The sequence below is a fragment of the Pipra filicauda genome, unplaced genomic scaffold (assembly GCF_003945595.2).
Source record: "Pipra filicauda isolate LSUMZ 115617 unplaced genomic scaffold, ASM394559v2 scaffold384_size681814_pilon, whole genome shotgun sequence".
NCBI lineage: Eukaryota > Metazoa > Chordata > Aves > Passeriformes > Pipridae > Pipra > Pipra filicauda.
The window spans coordinates 134,756-152,894 of record NW_024104514.1 but is presented as its reverse complement, the minus strand read 5'-3'; the positions used below and the strand labels follow the sequence as shown (position 1 = coordinate 152,894).

The 18,139-nt window shown below is 40.1% G+C and overlaps 1 protein-coding gene and 1 long non-coding RNA gene across 10 annotated transcripts in view; one reads left to right on the top strand and one right to left on the bottom strand.

The window, feature by feature from the left end:
• The first annotated feature begins 29 nt into the window (after positions 1–29).
• Positions 30–16,374, top strand: LOC120323943. Of its 2 annotated transcripts, XR_005564894.1 has the most exons (4): positions 30–297; positions 7,469–7,599; positions 14,912–15,054; positions 15,433–16,374. It is a non-coding gene; the product is annotated as an uncharacterized LOC120323943 (long non-coding RNA). The 2 variants fall into 2 exon arrangements; XR_005564895.1 differs by lacking the exon at positions 7,469–7,599.
• DMC1 (DNA meiotic recombinase 1) overlaps positions 2,125–18,139 on the bottom strand; it is a 31,106-nt gene continuing 15,091 nt past the window's right edge. Inside the window, exons 1-15 of one of the 8 annotated variants that reach the window (XM_039384890.1) lie at positions 15,068–15,128; positions 14,454–14,554; positions 13,768–13,988; positions 12,727–12,817; positions 12,052–12,096; positions 9,706–9,852; positions 9,334–9,416; positions 8,677–8,729; positions 7,740–7,781; positions 6,466–6,538; positions 5,480–5,571; positions 4,684–4,968; positions 3,867–3,927; positions 3,213–3,329; positions 2,125–2,756 (exon numbers count right to left, since the gene is read on the bottom strand). In XM_039384890.1, the coding sequence (XP_039240824.1) occupies positions 2,687–2,756; positions 3,213–3,329; positions 3,867–3,927; positions 4,684–4,968; positions 5,480–5,571; positions 6,466–6,538; positions 7,740–7,781; positions 8,677–8,729; positions 9,334–9,416; positions 9,706–9,852; positions 12,052–12,096; positions 12,727–12,783 (1,125 nt within the window). In that variant the 5' untranslated portion in view covers positions 12,784–12,817; positions 13,768–13,988; positions 14,454–14,554; positions 15,068–15,128 and the 3' untranslated portion in view covers positions 2,125–2,686. Of the gene's footprint in view, positions 2,757–3,212; positions 3,330–3,866; positions 3,928–4,683; positions 4,969–5,479; positions 5,572–6,465; positions 6,539–7,739; positions 7,782–8,346; positions 8,367–8,676; positions 8,730–9,333; positions 9,417–9,705; positions 9,853–12,051; positions 12,097–12,726; positions 12,818–13,767; positions 13,989–14,453; positions 14,555–15,067; positions 15,165–18,139 lie in introns of those variants that run through there. The other 7 variants (XM_039384889.1, XM_039384888.1, XM_039384887.1 and 4 more) reach the window with 7 other exon arrangements.

The following is an 18,139-nucleotide window of genomic DNA, read 5'->3' as shown; positions in this document are numbered from 1 at the left end:
GCGCGGCGCTGCGCAAACCGCGGCGCTCCCAGACGCCTACGCCTATTCACGGAAGCCAGCTACGCACGAAGCGCGCGCGGCGAAACACCGCCCCGCGCAGCAGCAGGCGGGCTACGAAAGGTGCGTGGCGTTCTTTACTTAGAGCCGGTGCTCCGCGTGAGGAAGGCGGGCGGGAGAAGGAGAGAAACGCTATTCCCCAAAGTCTACTGCGCGAGGAGCGCGCTCCGTAACGCCTTCGGCTCGGCAGGCAAAACCTGGGCCGGGGCGCACGTTACGTAAGCGGACGGCGTACGCAAGGTGCGTAACTCAGGCCAGCGTAGGGCGGGAAGAGCCCGTGCGCTTGGTGTAACATTCTTCCGCGGAGCGCACAGGCATAGCCGGAGGGCTACGCTGATTGCGCAGCGGGTTTGAAGAATACGACCTGTCGCCTACGCGCTCGCAGGCCCCGCCGCGGTGGCGGCGGGGCTGGGGACACAATGGAGGGACAATAATGGGGCGAGGGGCGGCGGGCCGGGAGCGGCCCCTCAGGCCTCCGTGGCGGCTCTGGCGCGTCTAGGTTTTTCCATATTAGATTAGTAGGGGAATCTTGGCGCGGAGCTGGGGCAGGAGCAGAGTGACAGCGGCCATGATGTTTGGTGTCGCCAGAGCACCAGCAGGCCGGGAGAGAACTCCCCAGATCAACCAGGGACTCCTCGCCGAATGAAAGAATAATCCATGAGGCGATTATGTGGCACAGGCCATAAGTTCTTTTGTGCCGTGCCTGGAATATCGCCAAGGGGCAGGTCAGCATGTCCTGGCACCAGGGGCCGTGCTGGGTGGGTGATGGGGTCACACCAGCCAGACCCAGCCCCGGCTCAAACGGCGGCTGCACTATCACTGGTGCTTACTGGGCCGTCAGGTTATCAAAAACTGGCTGTATTGGCAGAAGACAAAGTGAGTCCCCTTTAGTTCCAGACCCTTGAATAAAAGTAACAGGCTGGAACAGCACACGAATTACCATTTTAGTTTTATGTGCTGTATGTATGTATGTATGGCACCCGTGAGAAAGCAAAAAGCGATCTTGGTGCCTAAAATAAAGTATTGACAGAAACTTGGGCCTTTCTAGGTGAGAGGGAGTAAAGTGACACTGCGCGCTCTCACTGACACCTGGTACTTGGCCACTGGATATGAATGCCTGGTGTGGGAATGACACATGCAAAGGACTAGACATTGCATTAAATGACAATAGCCGATCCATTCCTGGCTCTCCCAGATCAGCCAGCCTCCCTGCCTTTGTCTCTCTAGACTTTTCTCCACTGAAAAATTGTGCTTTACCTCAAGAAGAATACCAACTCTCTGTAAAGAAACCACTTAAGGAAGGCAAGCCCTCTAGGTCTTTCACAAGGAAAAGCCTGGCTACAGCATCAGGCTTCTCTTGGATGAGTTTCTGGTCATCACTGCCTTTTTACTTCATGTTATTCTACAGGCATTTGTTAATCTAAATGAAAAAAATTCTTGTGCCAGTGAGAACAAATTCCCTGACCAAAGTTAGAGGCCAAAGTTAAACCATTCTCATTACCAGAGGACAGAGTAAGACCTTCCCTTATAAATACATAAATTATTGAGTTTATTTTAAAACAAGCCATTCCATGAGCATCAGAGGTATTGCAAACTGAATTATTATTTTGTCCCCCAGTGCCCTGTTTCTCTCGTTATTCCCAGCTTCTTCTTTTGTACCCCATGACCTACACCTCTGGCTAGTTTTGAGCTGTGCTCCCTCAGCAAACTGAATCCTAAATGCCTTTCCCTCAGTGTACGCGACAGTGCCAGTGCCTCTCTCTCCTATGTAGCCACTGGGATTGTTTTATTCCTTCTAATAATGATGATGATAACAATAATTAATAGTAATCTTTAGTATTCTTGCTTCTGTTAGAAGAATGACAAGCCAATTATGTAAAGTTTGTCCCGTTAGAGAACTAGACAATAGGTTTAAAATGTTGGGTTGCACCCGGATTATTTCTCTCGTGAAAGATCAACAGGATTATTGAGAGAAGGGTTTAATTCAAAGCACCCAAACATAATCAGACCTCTGTTCTAATTCAGTCTTTATTTTTAACTTTAATAAGAACAGTTTTAAAACATTCTTTTCAAAAAAGTAAAAACTGCTAAATAAAAATGTAAGCATTATCAAGATAAAAATAGTCAAGATAAAAATGCCTAAAAACATATTTTTAAAATTACTTGTTCTTCTGCAGTACATGAGAATCCATCAAGTTCTTGGGCTGTTGCTCCTCCCACTGCCTTTTCCACCTATTTATGGTAATTTCATAACTGAGTTTATTCCAATTCTTCTTCATTTTGCTCCATTAAATTCTACGACTTAGACATTCTCTTTGAAATAAACTAAGAAAGAGTATATTTAATCTCATGTGAAAGAACAGCTTTGATTTTCACAAAACGGGAAAAGGATTCTGAGAACAATTCACAAGCTTATTTCTTGAATCATTGTCTGCTGAAAGTTCAGTTGAAAAACAAAGACCTTAAATGAACCAAATTCAGTAAAACTGAACTGTACAGAGTTCATCCCAGTGTTCTCCCAAAATATCTCAAATAGTTCTCAAAAGCTAGAAGTGAAGCCAGGCAGTTGCAGCCATGCACAAATCTTCATTCCAACTTGCCCAGCAGTACATTTACATTGTTTTTTTACCTATTCTTTGGCATCCCCAATCCCTCCCGTGGTTATTGCAAATGTAGCTTCATTTTCAGGCATCTCAGGGCTGGAGAAAAAAACAACCAAGAAACTTGTGGGTTTCTCCATGTTAAATGCAGTTGTGAAACAGTCCCCAAAATGTTGTAGGTGTGTAAGTGACCTGGAACACTTCAGTGCCTTTATACCTATGTGCAAACGTGATCAATATTATCACGATCCGACAAAGTGAAATAATTATGTCAGGAAAACAGTAATTTCACAGCTCTGGAGCACGACTCCTACCAAACTATTGGATGGTCTTCTTTAAGAGCCGAGCATCTTAGTAGGATTTATAATGAAAGATCACGTAATTTAATGTATGTAATATGCAAGACAACTTTAATTAGTTGTTTAATCTGTTAATTAGTTTGTCCTTTCAGATTTTCTCCCAATTTACCATGCAGAAAGTTTCAGTACCTTGAACTTGGTCACTTTACAGTTGCTCATAATGCAGGTTCCTTGCTGTGAGGGAAAGGTCATTTACCTGTCATATATCTTTGCAATACGCAGCTCCCCTCTCCCTTTCCTCAAACTGATCCTGGTAGTCGAAGCATGAGCAAGGATGTGGCCCCCAATGGGCTTTTTTGGGTCTGCCTGAAAGCTGAATTAGCAAGAAAATGGCAGTGATTCACTGTGCAAATTCCAGAGGTTAATACTGTGATTAACTGTCAGACAAGGCCTAATCAACTCAGTAATAAATGATAAATAGGTCAATATATTAAAAAAATACTTTAACACACTTGCCTCAAGATAGGATGTTCAGAGGGTCAGTGCTGGCATCATTTGCCTCTCATTAAATTCAAGAGGCTCAAGAAATGCACAATTTAAACATCATATATAAGGTCTTCCAAAGGAAAATGGGATGCTTTTTCAATACTTTTTGTAGCTCGTTGTCTTCATTCAAGTCGCAGTGAAATCATACCGTCATACCAGGCAGCAGATAAACGTAAAAAACATTACAAAAACTGAGAGAAACTTAGAGGTGTCATCCATGAACGATTCCTCATACCACAGGAACCAATAAAAAATCTGAACCTTCATTTCAGTGCCACTTGCTCTATACAATCTCAGTTCTCTCCTAAATGTGTATTACAAAATAGGAGAAATTTTTTAAAAAGAGAGAGAAAAATTCTCTTACGTCATAGTTGCTCCTGGGTCAGCAGTCATCTGGTTGGTCACAAACACAGCCACGTTATATTCTGCAATGGAAAACAATGGAAAGAAGGTAGACTACATCCAATTAGAATGCCAAAATACTCTCCCATCCACAGTAAAAGCAGGGCTGCTGCTGAAGCACTTCACATTTCAAATGAATATTTGCAAATATTCATTTATGGCTGATGGCTGCAGTTAATCAGGAGTCAACTTGAATTTGCTCCTGCATGGCTTCAGCTGAGATACACCAAAAATGAGCACTTTTCAGAATTCCAGTGAACAAGTCTTTCTCAGTTCCCATCTTCTCTCTTGGCACCCTGCCCTCAGCCCCTTCTCCCTCCCTTTCTCTGTTTGCCTTTTTTTTTTACTGCACAGAAAAAAAGCATTTACTCATTCCTCATCAACATTTCTATTCATCCTGTCATCATCCCTCAGAGCATTGCAAAGTCCTAGGAAAGCGGTGATGGGCACGGCTTTTTTATCTCTCTGTGCCTTCATCCTTTTTTCTATTCTTTGTGTTTCTTTTGTATTTAGACTGTAGAAATTTGGGGAAGACAATTTCTCTTACTGGATATTTGTCCAGATCGACAACGTATTCTCTCATTTAGGATTTGACAGCATTTCTAGAAAAACTCTAAATGCTGAAAAGTTCTAAAGTTTTCTCAATCTGTCATCTTGAGTTAATATATTTCCAGTTTGATCTTTTTGGTAACAGACAGAGGTGTAAAGTGAGGAAAGATTCCTGGGCCAGTGCCTGATTGATAATACACTTGGACTACTAGGTGGTTGTGCTTACCAACCTTCTGATATTTTTTGGAGCCTTGACAGCATCTGAGCTAGTTTCTGTTGTCGTTCAGCCAACTCTCCACGACCACTGAAATCCACACGGAAAAGTGCCATTATGGAGTCAATGATCTGCATTGTAATTATGCTAGATAAGTAAATATAGTGAAAGAAAATAGGAAAACTTATTCTCAAACAGTAAGCATACAAAACCAAAAAGTCTTGTACCAATAGCTTGAAGATACCAGCTTCCTCATGGAACTTGGCTGCTACATAGTCAAGCAATTCCATCTGATGTTCACCTGGTGGGAAGTAGAGTTGCCAAGTGAAATTAGGACCAGAAAGAGCTCTGAAGGAACAAAAGCCTGAATTTTAAAATCCCACTTTAAATGTTTGCACTGTTTATATTTTCACTGCCAGCAGTTTTAAATCCAGTGCCCAGTAACAACCTACAATACCCAACAGTGCCTGTGCTTCTGCAGGCTCCAGTTTCCACTTGCCCATCTCACAACACTTCTTTGTGAAAAGCTTCACAATGAAAGTATGCAAGAAGACAACTTTTTTTCTTGTGTTAAGAAACTGAAAAGCAATATAAACAGTTCAACTTAATGTTGAATTAAATGACACACAGAAATTGTTTTAATCGTATTTATATTGCACTCTCAAAGTAAAAGTCCCATTTAAAACTTTCTTAAGTTTTAAAGCAGTGTCTGGTGACACAGTGTGTTGGAGCTGTTGATAAAATGACAATATTAAAATGGGTACCTCGGAGAAAAAACATAAATATCATGCCAGTTGCAATACTGTTCTTACTAGTATATGCACGTGCATACAGCACATTGTCAAGTACTGCCTCATGGTCAACACTGAAGCGATCGGCAATGTCACGAAGACGGTCTGGTCGGCTGACATTAGTCAGAGTTAAGGATTTCTCTTGATACAAACCATGCCCTGAAAATAATAAAACTCCATTCCAAAATAGAATTAGGGGTGGGATGGGGTGGGAAAGAAGAATACTTATTTCGATCCTAGAGAAGACTGACTTTTTCTCTTCATGCTGTCCCACGTACCCTAAAGATAGTTTAAGACTCACGATGATAATTGTTTTGTGTTTAGGGTTTGAGGCGGGGGGGGGCTGGCACATGAATATCTGTGCTCTAGGAATTTAGCTGTGAGCAAAACCTGTTTATACACAGTCTATCGCAGATGTGAAGTGTTAAAAATAGTGTTTAGTACTTAGATAAATTTATCTTGAACAGAAAAGCTGCTATCACCCGTAGGAGGCCTATTAGATCTTAAAAAAAAAAATCACCAAAAAACCCCCAACCCAAAAAACGAAACCCAACAAAACAAAACAAAAACCTCAAAAAACCAAAACCAAAAAACACAAAAAAAACCCAAAACCAAAACAAAAACCCCCAACCAATCAAAAAAAAACCAAACAAAAAAACCCCACCAAAAGCAAAACCAAAACAAAACAAAACAAAAAAAAAACCAAAACAAAAAAAAAAAAAAAAAACCAAGCAAACAAACCAAAACCAAAAAACCCACACGCAAGCAAAACTTATTTAAAATAAAATCTGAATCCTAACTCTAATTTTTCCAGGTTGAATTACATCAAATGACAGAGGAAAAAGTCACTTCCTTGTGGGCCACTACACACTGTGCTCTTCAGGATTTCTGTGCCAGTCATAATGTTTTATATATATGAAGGTATCAGGAGACTCCTGCTTCCATATAATAAAATAAACTGTCTTTTCAAGTTCATCATACCTGTAGCTTAAGAGTCAAAAAGATACAAAGTGTTTTCAGTATCAATGAAGATAATCTTTCCACCTGTGTAGCCATTTGGTCCTGGGAGCTGAGCTGTCACTGCAGAAAATCATAGAAGATCAACATGAAAAAGTGGGGAAAATATTTTCTTGCTCCTTCTATTATTATTTTTTAAAATAAAATACAACTGCTTATTCATATCACAAAGAACCACCAGTTTTAATCAATGTGGAAATCAGGAGTATCTCAAGTTTTACTGCCATCTTGAGTATAAACTCAAGCCCCTTTTCTCGACTGGAGATCAGATGAGATTTAATAAATGCTATCAAATCTGTGTTTTACTGAGTACCCTAACTAAATCTGTATCTTTTAAGGATATTATTAATAAGTTCCTATACACAAGGCATTGTCTTAATCCTCTGCCCAAATTGATTGTATTGTTTTAGTAGGGTTTTTTCCAGCTGTAACTCATCTGATCAAAAATTCTTTGGGTATGAATTTTTCCTGATACATGAATAGTTATTGATTGTGGGTTTAGTCTCTTTAGAGTGAATAAGCTAAAATGTTGAATCCAGTTGTAGTCATTCATGCAAAAGGGTATGACTCTGCTGGCCATTAGACTGTACTAACAAGAAGAGGCCTTATTTTTCCAGAACATGCCATATTTCACTATACAATGTAGGGTTCATTTAAGGGAATTTGCCTACGCAGTGTCTGGTAATTCCAGCAGCATTAATAGTTATATTAGTTATTTTTTACTACTATTTACACATCGAGAGATATCTCTGGGAAATCAGAGTCCTGCTGTATTTGGCACTGCCCGAATACTGCAACTGCCAAAGTATTTGTTTATCCAGTCACTGACAGCCAGTAGTATCCCCTCAGTGCCCTTCCAGAATGTCATATTCAGCAAAACCTCTGGAAACCAGGAAAGTAAAAGAGATACTGAGATAGAATCTTTGCCTTTGCCCTTTTCTGAGCAATGCCCCCCATCTACATGTGACCCATATTTGTGCTCTGCTTTTCCAGATGGTGTGTTATACTGGTTTATCTAAGGCAGTCTATTATCATCTCTCTCCTTATGGCAAAATTTACATGGATGTGAGCAGTATTAAAAAGTAATCATTTATGAGTTTTCTACTCAAACACAGCTAATGGAGGTAAGAGTCACCAAGGTCTGTTACACTGCATTTCTGGACATAAAAGATTCTGAGTTGTCTCTATGTGTTTAATTCTGACATAGGGGTAAAGAATGGGTTCACTGAGAAGAAACATGTCTCTTTTAAGGTACTACACCTACCACAAAGAGTGTGAGATAGCTGGGTTTTGCCTGTCCGAAACTCTGTTAAATAAAGAAAAGGGAAAAAAAAAAGTCAAGGTCTCTTTTTCCAAGTTTGCCAGATTCAGGCATTACTGCAGTTAGGAACACACTTACAAAACTCACTTCTATCTCTATCTTTTTAAATCATTTAACCTCAATTTATAAATCATATTCTGTGCAAGAGAAATGTGTCACATGAAAAGCAAAGTCTGAAATGCTTTAATTTTATCGCACTTGATTGCTAAGGTCATTTATTCCCTTGTGTGTAGAAGTTAAAACCACATGGCACCTGTGGTAAAGTGTTAACTGAGGACAGGTGGGGTAAGAAATGGTTGATTCCATTGACCTGGGCCAGTTTCATTTTCAGTAAAATGATCAAGGAGAAGTTTACAAGTTTATCATCTCACTACATCAAATCATGTTAGTCTCTAGTTTATCTTTTCTAAAGGGAAGAGTGCTGTGTTTTATGAACTCTTCTTCTTGTTGTCGAAGTGTTAAGCACAAACTAATCAAGTGTACTATAATAGTAGCTTAATTGTAATTTCAAAATCTTACATGAAATACAATGTACACTAAGCATGCATACCTTTTGTGGCAGTTGTGTTACTGGAAAGGAACATTTTGCATCAGAACTTTGACACCTTAGTAATAGTGTTAATAATGATATGTTTTACTGAATCAGCATGCCCCAAGTCTAATGATTACTCAGCTCAAACTTAGTCTGCAAGCAAATGAAGAGGGAAAATGAGAAAACACTAAGAGAAGTGGATTCTTTCTTCTTGCACTCATGCAGGTCCTCATCTTTGTGAGTACGACATGGTAAATTTGATAGAAATAATCGATTTTTTATGAATTAAAATCTAAATTAAGTTTCAGGTCTTTGTTCAGTAACACCCATTTGATGTGGTTCTCTCACCTCCAAAGGCCTCAGTGATTGCCATGCTTTCAATCCCACCACCCAGAAGTTTACTGGAGAAAGGGAGAGGATTATGATATAGTTAAACCCACAAAATCAGAAGAGGAAAGTAAAAAAATATACATTTTTGCTACTTTGAGAAAAGTAATTTTTGCCCTAAAGCCCCTCACTTGCTGCATTAAGTGCAGGGCACTAAATGATCCCTGATTCATAAAGAATTAACTCTGTCTTAACCTCTCCTTTTACGTGCAAGAGAAAGATCTGTAGAAATTGTAACTGGAAAGAAAGAAGAGGAAAAAATAACATTTGAAAAGATAAATATCTGAAGGGAGAACTTGAACACTTGTAAGTGTGACCTGAGACCTGCAGGTTGTTTTGACTAGGTAAAAAAATGATGATACATTCAGGATTTTTGGATGCAAACTCTGGATGTTTATTTACAGTGACTGTACAAAGTTCAGTTTCCCCTCAGAAAAGGAGTTTGCCTTGTTGCTTACTGATGCAGGAATCTTTGAGCCAGCAGTAGCTCCAAATGCAAGGGGACCTACTTGTCCTAGCTGAGTATTTATTCCCTTATATTTCTGTGTCCAATTGAGGACGATAAATATAATCATTGGAAACATTTGGATGAAGGAAGGATTTTAGAGGTAAGCTTACTCGAATTCCTGGCTGCCAGTAGAAATATGAAATACCATCTTCCGTTTTTCACTGTACTCAAAGGCAGTCAGGAAGCCTGGCTCCTAAGGAAGACCAAAGACAACATGAGAGGTTTATTTTAGCTTTATCCTGAAGTTATGGTGCAATATCCCATATAAATACCTTCTCTCCGCTCTAGCCTCATTCACACAGGTTAGGTATGAAAAATACTATCTGGTTGTTGTGGAGTATAAAGTATTATCCCTTTAGAGTAACAAACAGAATAATTTTCAAAATTATCTTAATGATGTGCTGGAAAATCTGTTAAGAGAAATGTTGCACAGCATTTTGGAGAGGCCAACATAGGTTTAAACTCTCAGGGAAGTGACTTACAATAAGCTTGTTTGCAGCTTCTTTAATCTTGTCCACTTTGGCCTCTGAAAGCCCTTTTACATTGCACAGCGCCCGTCTCGTGGTCATCTGGATTCCTTTGATTGTGCAGATCCCAACTGACTTCAGCTTTTTAATATCTGCTACATTCTGTAAAGAAATTTCCTTTCTGTGAGTATTCAGACAGTTAACAATTTGAAACATACTGTACTATACATTCATATGCATGTGGGTTTTCACTGAGAAACAGATTTACACAGTAAACTCTTCATTGTGTAGTTTGTGACACCAACAAAAGAAAATTTTGAGTAAGATTGGTGTGAGGGATCATGGTGCAGAGAGCAGCTCCTGGTGGTTTTGAGAGAAAGGTGTCTGGGTCCAGTTGTATTTACTTGTCCCTCTTCAGTGTCAGTTTTTCTAGATCCAAGCTGGTAGTAAAGAAACAGTATGGATTATTACAGATAGCATGGAGCCCATCCTAGGAAACCCTATAACACTCAGTCTGTCCTTGGTCCCTTAGCACAGATAATCTGTAAACCATATAATCTGAGGGTGGATAGTTGGGAGCCAATACACGAGGATCACTGGAAGCTGAGTCTAAATGCTGTGCTGTTTTTGCATGTTCACAGTTATGTCCAGTTTAAAACACATGTATCTTCCAGATCTAGCTGATACCTTGGGATGGAACGAGCTACTAGAGTTTTTCATAAATTGGGAACAGCACAACTTCAGACAGCACCCTACTGACACATTTTGCCTCCTCTCACCTCATTTTCTGATGTTGACATCACTGGGAATTTAAAAGCACAAACAGCCTACTCACAAGAAAACATACTGTGTGAAAGGTGTGGGATAATACATCAATTTACCATTTCCGGCCAAGATTTTCCTTTGAAAAAAAACTATGAACTGGACGTATCATCTATTTATCTAGAGTGTGGGAGTGCATAGAGCATAAGAAGGGAGGGTGTTGTGTGAGAAATTAGTCATGTTCATTTGGAAGCTTATTTCTCATCCTGTGATATGTGTATGACACTCAGCAAAGGCTGAGGGGTCACAGCACCTTAATTCCAACCAAACACCTTTGATCATCGAACCACAACCTCAGTTGTGCTATTCTGACTCTCTTTGTGGCTACATGTCAGATCTAGTAAATATTTTTCTCTCTACTCCTCAGAAAAAAAATCTAAATCCACAAAAATTATTTCTTGAAGTAAATTAATTTAGCAGATATGGGTCATCATATGTTCACACAAAGCTTTTAACTGGCACAGCTGAGAACAAAACCTTCCCCTGAGGTGTGAGAATACCCACTTGGAAGAAAGAAAAAAATGAAAAGGAGCAGAATAGCCCTATTAAACAAGAAAAACAGCCTAAGTCATTATCCTTTATTTTCAAGATCTTTCATACATTCATATCATTATGTGAATGCTGTGCCTTATTTAATACTGACAGGCTAGTACAGCTCCCTTCCAGCTCAGGTCAGCCTCTTTGATCAACTTGTTAAATTTTTAACAATACAATAATTTGTGTATTTTTCCTGTGTGGCCCCATAGTTAGAGCTCCCAATCGTGTGATCCTTCTTCAGAACTCTAAAACTGCCAATAAAAAAAGTTGTCAACAATTACACTGCTGACATGCTCAGCCCAGTAGCTATAGTGCTGACTAATGATGACTCATTCTGTCTGTGTCCTTCCCATCTGTAGTCATTTAGAGTTAAATCTTATGTTACTTCAGGCAAACCCAACCTTTTATTCTGCTCCTATAACTGAATATAATAGGATTCCAATCCATGAGCCAGACTCCTAGATAAACATATAATAGTAATTCAAATAAATAGGTGATGTTTACGTGATAATTATGATAATGATAACAATGATAGGAATTCATATTTGATGAAGAAAACCACTTATTTCTCTAGCTACTAATATTCTCCTCACTCCTACTCTCCCCCCTTCACCAGCATGCTGAAAATAGTATAGCGACAATTGTCACAGTGTAATCTCACAGGCACCAGAAATGCAGGAGTAATTACAAAGATTGGCAGGAACAGGAAATAATCTATCACACAGTTTTCAAATAAATTAGCAAGCAGTTGGTTTTTCAAGAGTGCTAGGTGCTAAATAGTTTGAGTGTCTTGCCACTTTATTTAGGAATCTGATGTGAACGAGATTTTCTAAAAATTTGTCTTATAACCAGAGGCAAAATTTGTCTCCACATGACTGAGTTAGAATGTACTGCAAGGAGGAATTTCAGCTATTTGCATCAATGTGCATACAATTTTGGAAATAACCTTACAACATCTTTACATGCACAACTCTGTGTGGTCAAGTGATTGCTAATACTTACAATTCCATGCTTCTGTAGAAGGTCAATATCCTGAAAAAAGGATTCCTAAAAAAAATAGCAGGAAAAAAATAGATTTTTGTTTTTCTTGTTATTTTCTTGTTATTATGTGTATCTCATTATGTGTCTGTTTCAAATTTGTAAACTTCTATTGATTTTCCTCAATAATACTTAACTTCTTGGGCAACTGAAATAGGCAAAGCCATAGCGAGCCAAAAAGGCCTTAATATTTCCTATCACCTTCTCCATAAAGTGTAACTTCACAGGCAATTAATCCTCTGCTAAGCTAATAAAACTTGTGTTATCATCATCATCTAGAGCTTTTCTGACACAGTTTCTCAGTCTTTTCATGGCGATGACCATTCCTTGGAAGCGTAAGATTAACTGATATCCCCTTGCATTTAATACAGAAGCACAAAATATAAAGAAATAACGATAATCTCATTAAAAATTGTGCATAGCTTTTGAAAGGTTAACGAAGAGTACTTGAAGAGCCAGGTTGTACAGGGACTAAGAGAATGAGATTTTCTTGGTAATAGATTAGAGCAAAATTTCAAACACATTGAACTCCCTGATGGTCTTTGGGGATCTCCTGTCTCTCCACTGATTTCTTAACACTATCAAATTACTTTCAAACAACATTTGCTGCTCATATTTTCCAACCAACCTTAAATTTACCTCATCATCCTGGTATCCTGGTTCTTCTTGGACTACTTGATCCTCCATGGCCTTCATTGTGAAAGAGCAGGCAATAAAGTATTGATCACTGCTGGGAAATACAAGCAAAGACAGTATTGGGGAGGCAATAAATGAGTAAATGATTGTAAAAGTACTTTTAAGAAATCCTTGAACTACAGAAACTTGTCAGTATGTCATCATATATGGATTTAAACTTGGATTCTGCTTCCAACTCTTCATTATCTGATATATCAGACCAAAAGGAGAAAATCTACTCCTTCACTCTAAGATGAACCAGTTTGGCTAGAAAGGAGCTTCACAGGTATTAGGAAAAGAGATCTCATTCCCATGTGAGAATCTTGGGTCAGAGACAAGTTTTTGGAGGTGGGAAACATTTAAAATGATTTATCATTATTGGAATTTATTCTGGTAAGAATGCTAAAGGCAGCCTGTATTTTTATAGCAAAAGTCAGCATAGTTACAGACAGAATGGTTAATGGAAAGGCTGTGCAACAGCTCAGCTTCCCCATCTTTATGTGAAAGAAAACCCACAAAACAGTGCTACTGAGAAGGCTACAACTCCTTAGTGATATATCTTGAGAGTAGGCTATTAAAGCTCTATTTGTTTTGAAGTTCTTGCCGAGGTTCAGAATGACCAATAAATGCTGAAGACATGCCTGTAAGGAGTATGCTTGCATAAAAAGAATAAAGGAAGGGTAATAAAAATCTGAGGCTTTTACTATGCAAAACCATGTACAGAGAGCTCATGTCAAGTTTTTTCATGCTTAACTTGCCATGTCTCTGCTTCACCACTGTTTCACTGCCCTCTCTATGTGACTTCCTATAAGCAAGGCCTAGAACGGGAACAGGCCCTTAGTGATAGCATGGTTAAACAAGAAGCAAAATATGACCTCCTTAAATTGTATGAATGCAAGAAAAATAAATACAAAGTAGTTCCCTAGAAATATGACCTTATAACCTGTAATCATTTTTTTTCTTTTGTAAATGGGCAAGTTGCTTCTGTTTTAATTGTGAGTTTACCTTTGCTGCTCTAGCTATGGCTGATCAAAAGTTTTGTAAACCATCTCATCCAGATATGTGTATATATTTACTTGCTCATCCTTTCTAACTGTAAGATTTGGGAGTCTAACAGAGGTCAGGATAGTTTAGGCTAAATATCTGCAAAGAGCCTTTTTTTTAGCTTCTAAATGGATATTTAAGGTCTGCCTAATTTGCTTGGAAGAATCTTCTGTATACAGAGGCTGGGAAAGGGAGAAAGAAAATATCAGAATTTTAGTATTATCTTCTGTTAATACTTAATGGAAATATTCTTATAAAATCAGTTGTATCTGATAGTGTCAGGTTATATTTCATTTCTGTTTCAGAACACTGACAATTATGGAATGACAAACCATGCCTTTGCATAATTACAGTAAAACATTAATTAAAAAATAAGAGATTTTTAAAAATCCTTAACTTCAAATACTGAAGGAAGAAAAACAAGTAATGCAAAAGGTATTAAAACTATATTACAATCCCCTTCTTCATTAGAAACATCCTCCTGAAATGCACATAATCCTGCACTTCAATAACGCTCAGCAGGTCACGGGATCGTTCTCCTACTCCCCATCCTGAGGCAATTGGCATCTCACAGCAGAAAAACAAGGCAGACCCAGACCAGTGCCTTCCTGCAGGCTACAAGGGAAAACAGAGAAATTATACCTCACCCCACTAAAAAATTTAGGTATGAACAAAATCCTCCTGCTCAGTGGAGGGTCCTCCTGCTGCTGGTGTGTTGGCGCACCTGAAGGATTTCAGTCACCACAGCCTGCAACGTAGTAGATAAAAGGGTAAAAGTCTGAGACAAAAGAGCAAATCTATGAAGAAACACCATCAATCTTGTGCCACCTCAGGTGCCCAAGAGTAGTGATGAAGACCTGGATGCTGCACCCCTTCCAGGCTGCAGGTGTGACAGGGACCTGGTCCCAGCAGTTCCCCTTGGGTTTTTGGACTGACAGAAAATGGCTGGAGCAGAGCTCGACCCCCTGGGCCAGGGGCAGGAGGCGATCCGACCTGCCCCAAGGGGCACCACGGTGTGTGTGATCTCACATCTGTTGACTCAGAGGAAAATAAGTGATTAATCGCCTATCAACACACGGATTTATTTGTTTTTTTTCCTTGCCAGCTGCCTTCGCATAGGATGTACATTTCTGTTCCCAAGGGGTGAGGCACCGCAGAATTTCCCTCTCCCGCCGAGCACCGTAATTCCCCACGAAAATTACAACAATAACGAAACCCCAGCTCATGCCCGGGCAGCTCCGGGAGCGGGTAGGTACAGTACCCAGGCCGAAGGCTCCAAACTCCCCACAGCCTCTCGCCCTCCTCCTCCTGAGGGCACCGACCCGCCGCTTTCCCGCCGGCACCGAGGGGCGGGGCCGTGAGGGAGGGCACGGGCCCCTGGCAGGAATGGGGGCCGTCCCTTCCCTCAGCCCCGTTATAACGCGGTATTTCAGCGCTGAAATACATTTTAATCACTGTCTTTAATCACTTCATCATCTATGATTTATGAAATATGTACTCGCTCTGTCTAAGGAATATTGCATTGCCCTTGTTTTACAGCTGGGAAAGGCAGCCTTAGTGAAAACCATGGAATGGCATTGATTAGCAGGATATTCAATTCAACACGTTCTGCCTTTGTTTTTCCAGGGTGCCACTCACGCATCTTCCTAAACAAGGCACACGGCGTTTTTGGATTGGATGCCCAAAACCCGTCAGAAGCTGGAAGAGAAGTGACTTGCCTGAAGTCACAGGACAAGAAAATGAGGCTGAGTCACACACATGACTTAATCTGCCATTTTAAAAGGATGGAAAAGGTGCTTTTTAGTATATGAACACTTTGAGACATCTGCAGTCTTCTTGGAGGCAGTATGTGGAAAGCAATTACCCGTTTTAGCTTGCCTCTGGTAGCACAGTCAGTACGGGACTGCATGTCAAGGAGACATCCACGGATTCCTGTGAGCAGGAGGAGTTCCTGGCCACCCCTTGCGTGGGTTTGAAATGGCAGAAGGGATGGGAGCAACATTCTCAGCCTGTTTCAAGGTGTTTGTGAAAACTTACCCACCCTTCGTCTGTGGGAGGTTAAGGGCACTTTTTCCAAGCTGTTTCTTAGCCAAGTCAGGAAACCAAGCAACAAACCCCACAGCCCTCAGCCATCATCAGCACACCACAGGAGTGCTTGCAGGGTCCCCATTTGAGACATCAAGCAATTTACATGAGTACCAAAAGTCTAATCCTGGGAGCCCTGAGGCTTTGTCTATATTGAGGAACCGGCTGGCACTGCTTTTGAAAACTGCATTATTCCACAAGAGCTATTCCAGAAGAGCACTTAGGCAGGCAGCCCTTTAAAGGCGAATTCCTTCACAAAGTATGCTTTTATTCCAGAACAGAATGCACATGCAGAGAGTGACCCTTCTGGTCTTACAGAGCACCTCTGCTACAGCTAATGTCTCTGTAAACAACTTTCCCTTCATTATTTTTTTAGTTTGGAAAATAGTTCCCAGAAAGGTCAATGAACGCACAGAATCTGAAGATTATTTCCCACTCCAAAGTGCTACTTTGGGCAATAAATTCCATTCTACAGCTTCAAAATGTTGTGTGATCATTAATTGTTCATTTGGCTTCCAGCTGGTGTTGTGCAATAACCCTACATACCCCATCCTGCTACACACCGGCCAGGTGAGTGGAGGTGTGCTGGAGTCTGCTCCTTCCCTTTTACATGTTCTGCTGCTGACCAGTGCATCTGCAGCTGGGAGTGAGGTACTGGCAATGAGACACCCCACTGTTATCTGCATTTCCTCTTATGTGGGATCGTGTACCAGTTTGGACAAGATAAGACCCAAGTCAAAACCTTACCATAAAAGTATTAGGTATCCAGAACAGGGAAATGATAAGGGCTTTTTTGTTGGTGGTGGTGGGTTTTGTTTGGGTTTGAGCTTTTGGTTTGTTTTTTTTTTTTTTTCTTTTTTGATTACCTGGTTTTGATCCATATTTATGTTGCTCAAATGGACTAAAGTCAAATATAGGAGCTAATGCCTTCTCTGAACTTTCGAGTTGACAGTTTGCCTGTTCCTAACCAGGATAAAATAATATGATATCTGAAATCTTCCCAGAATTGCAGAATGCTTCCGGGTAAAGGTGCAGCAATTTCTTCATATTCTTCAGCTCTCCCTTCTCTAGCTACCATTGTTTGGATTTTTTCCCCTGTAAAATCCATGTTGGGGGTGAGAGGTGGGGAGGGAAAGCAGATGAGAGAGGGAGAAAGGATACTGAATATTTCAAAGACAATCCAAATATTAACAAGGCAAAAAACTCTCTTACAGGAAAGGAATATACAGAGTAAATAGCAGCACCACCTTGGAAGTTAGGTTAGCTATTATATTCCCAAAACTACCCAAATCCAGAAATCATGGTAGCTATGCAATGCTGTGTCACTTTAGCTACTCCCTTAGTCACATCATAGTGAACAATCACTGCTTCCAAAAAACAATCTGCCAAAAACTTTCTGTGAGGAAGCTCAAACACAGATTCCGTCTTGGTCAGTATCAGGGAAAGGCCACCTTGTTTAAATGTGCCCCATGGAATTTATACTAACTCACACCACAGATTGTAACTCTCTCCTCTTTCTTCACACCTGAAAGCTCTTCTGAAAACCCCGTTAGCTAATGGGTTATACTAGCAAAAGTATACTAGACTAGCATAGTCTAAAAGCATACCAGATTAGCAAAAGAGAAGAATAGCAGAATTGAATCAGGTTATCAGAACATGGTAGGATGAATCCACACAATTTTTTGTACTTATGCAATTCTTGCTTATCTTCCTGCTGCTTCATGTCCAAATTCCTCGTTTATCTGCAGTCTCTCTGGTACAGTTCCTTGAATTCCATGTCCATCTTGGGAATATGACTGAAACTGTGCCTGCATATGTTGGGGTAGACTCTGAGGTTTTACATGAAGGAAATAACTCTGCCTGTGTTTTCCTTCTCTTTGGTCAGAACTAAGATGAACTGCAAAAGCTGTGTGCATACAATGGGTCTCGGGGACTGGCAAAAATATCAGATCAGCCAAGCTTCACCATTCAGACAGGAGAGCTCTATTGTTAAAATGGAATTAATGGAAGGAATAGAAATGGTAGTGGGAGACAGTTATGTCTCTGTTGCAGTCTTGAGATCTTTAAAAAAGCCTTGAAAAAGTACTCAATCCTACAGTGTTGAGAGTGATCCTGCATTAAAGACACAGATTTTGCTGCCTCTAATTTACTTTGAGTTAATCACTAAGGATATGTTATAGGATTAGAGATCTCCCTTCTGTTTCTCAAGATGTCTTGTCCAGATCATGGTTCAGAATTGCAGCTATGG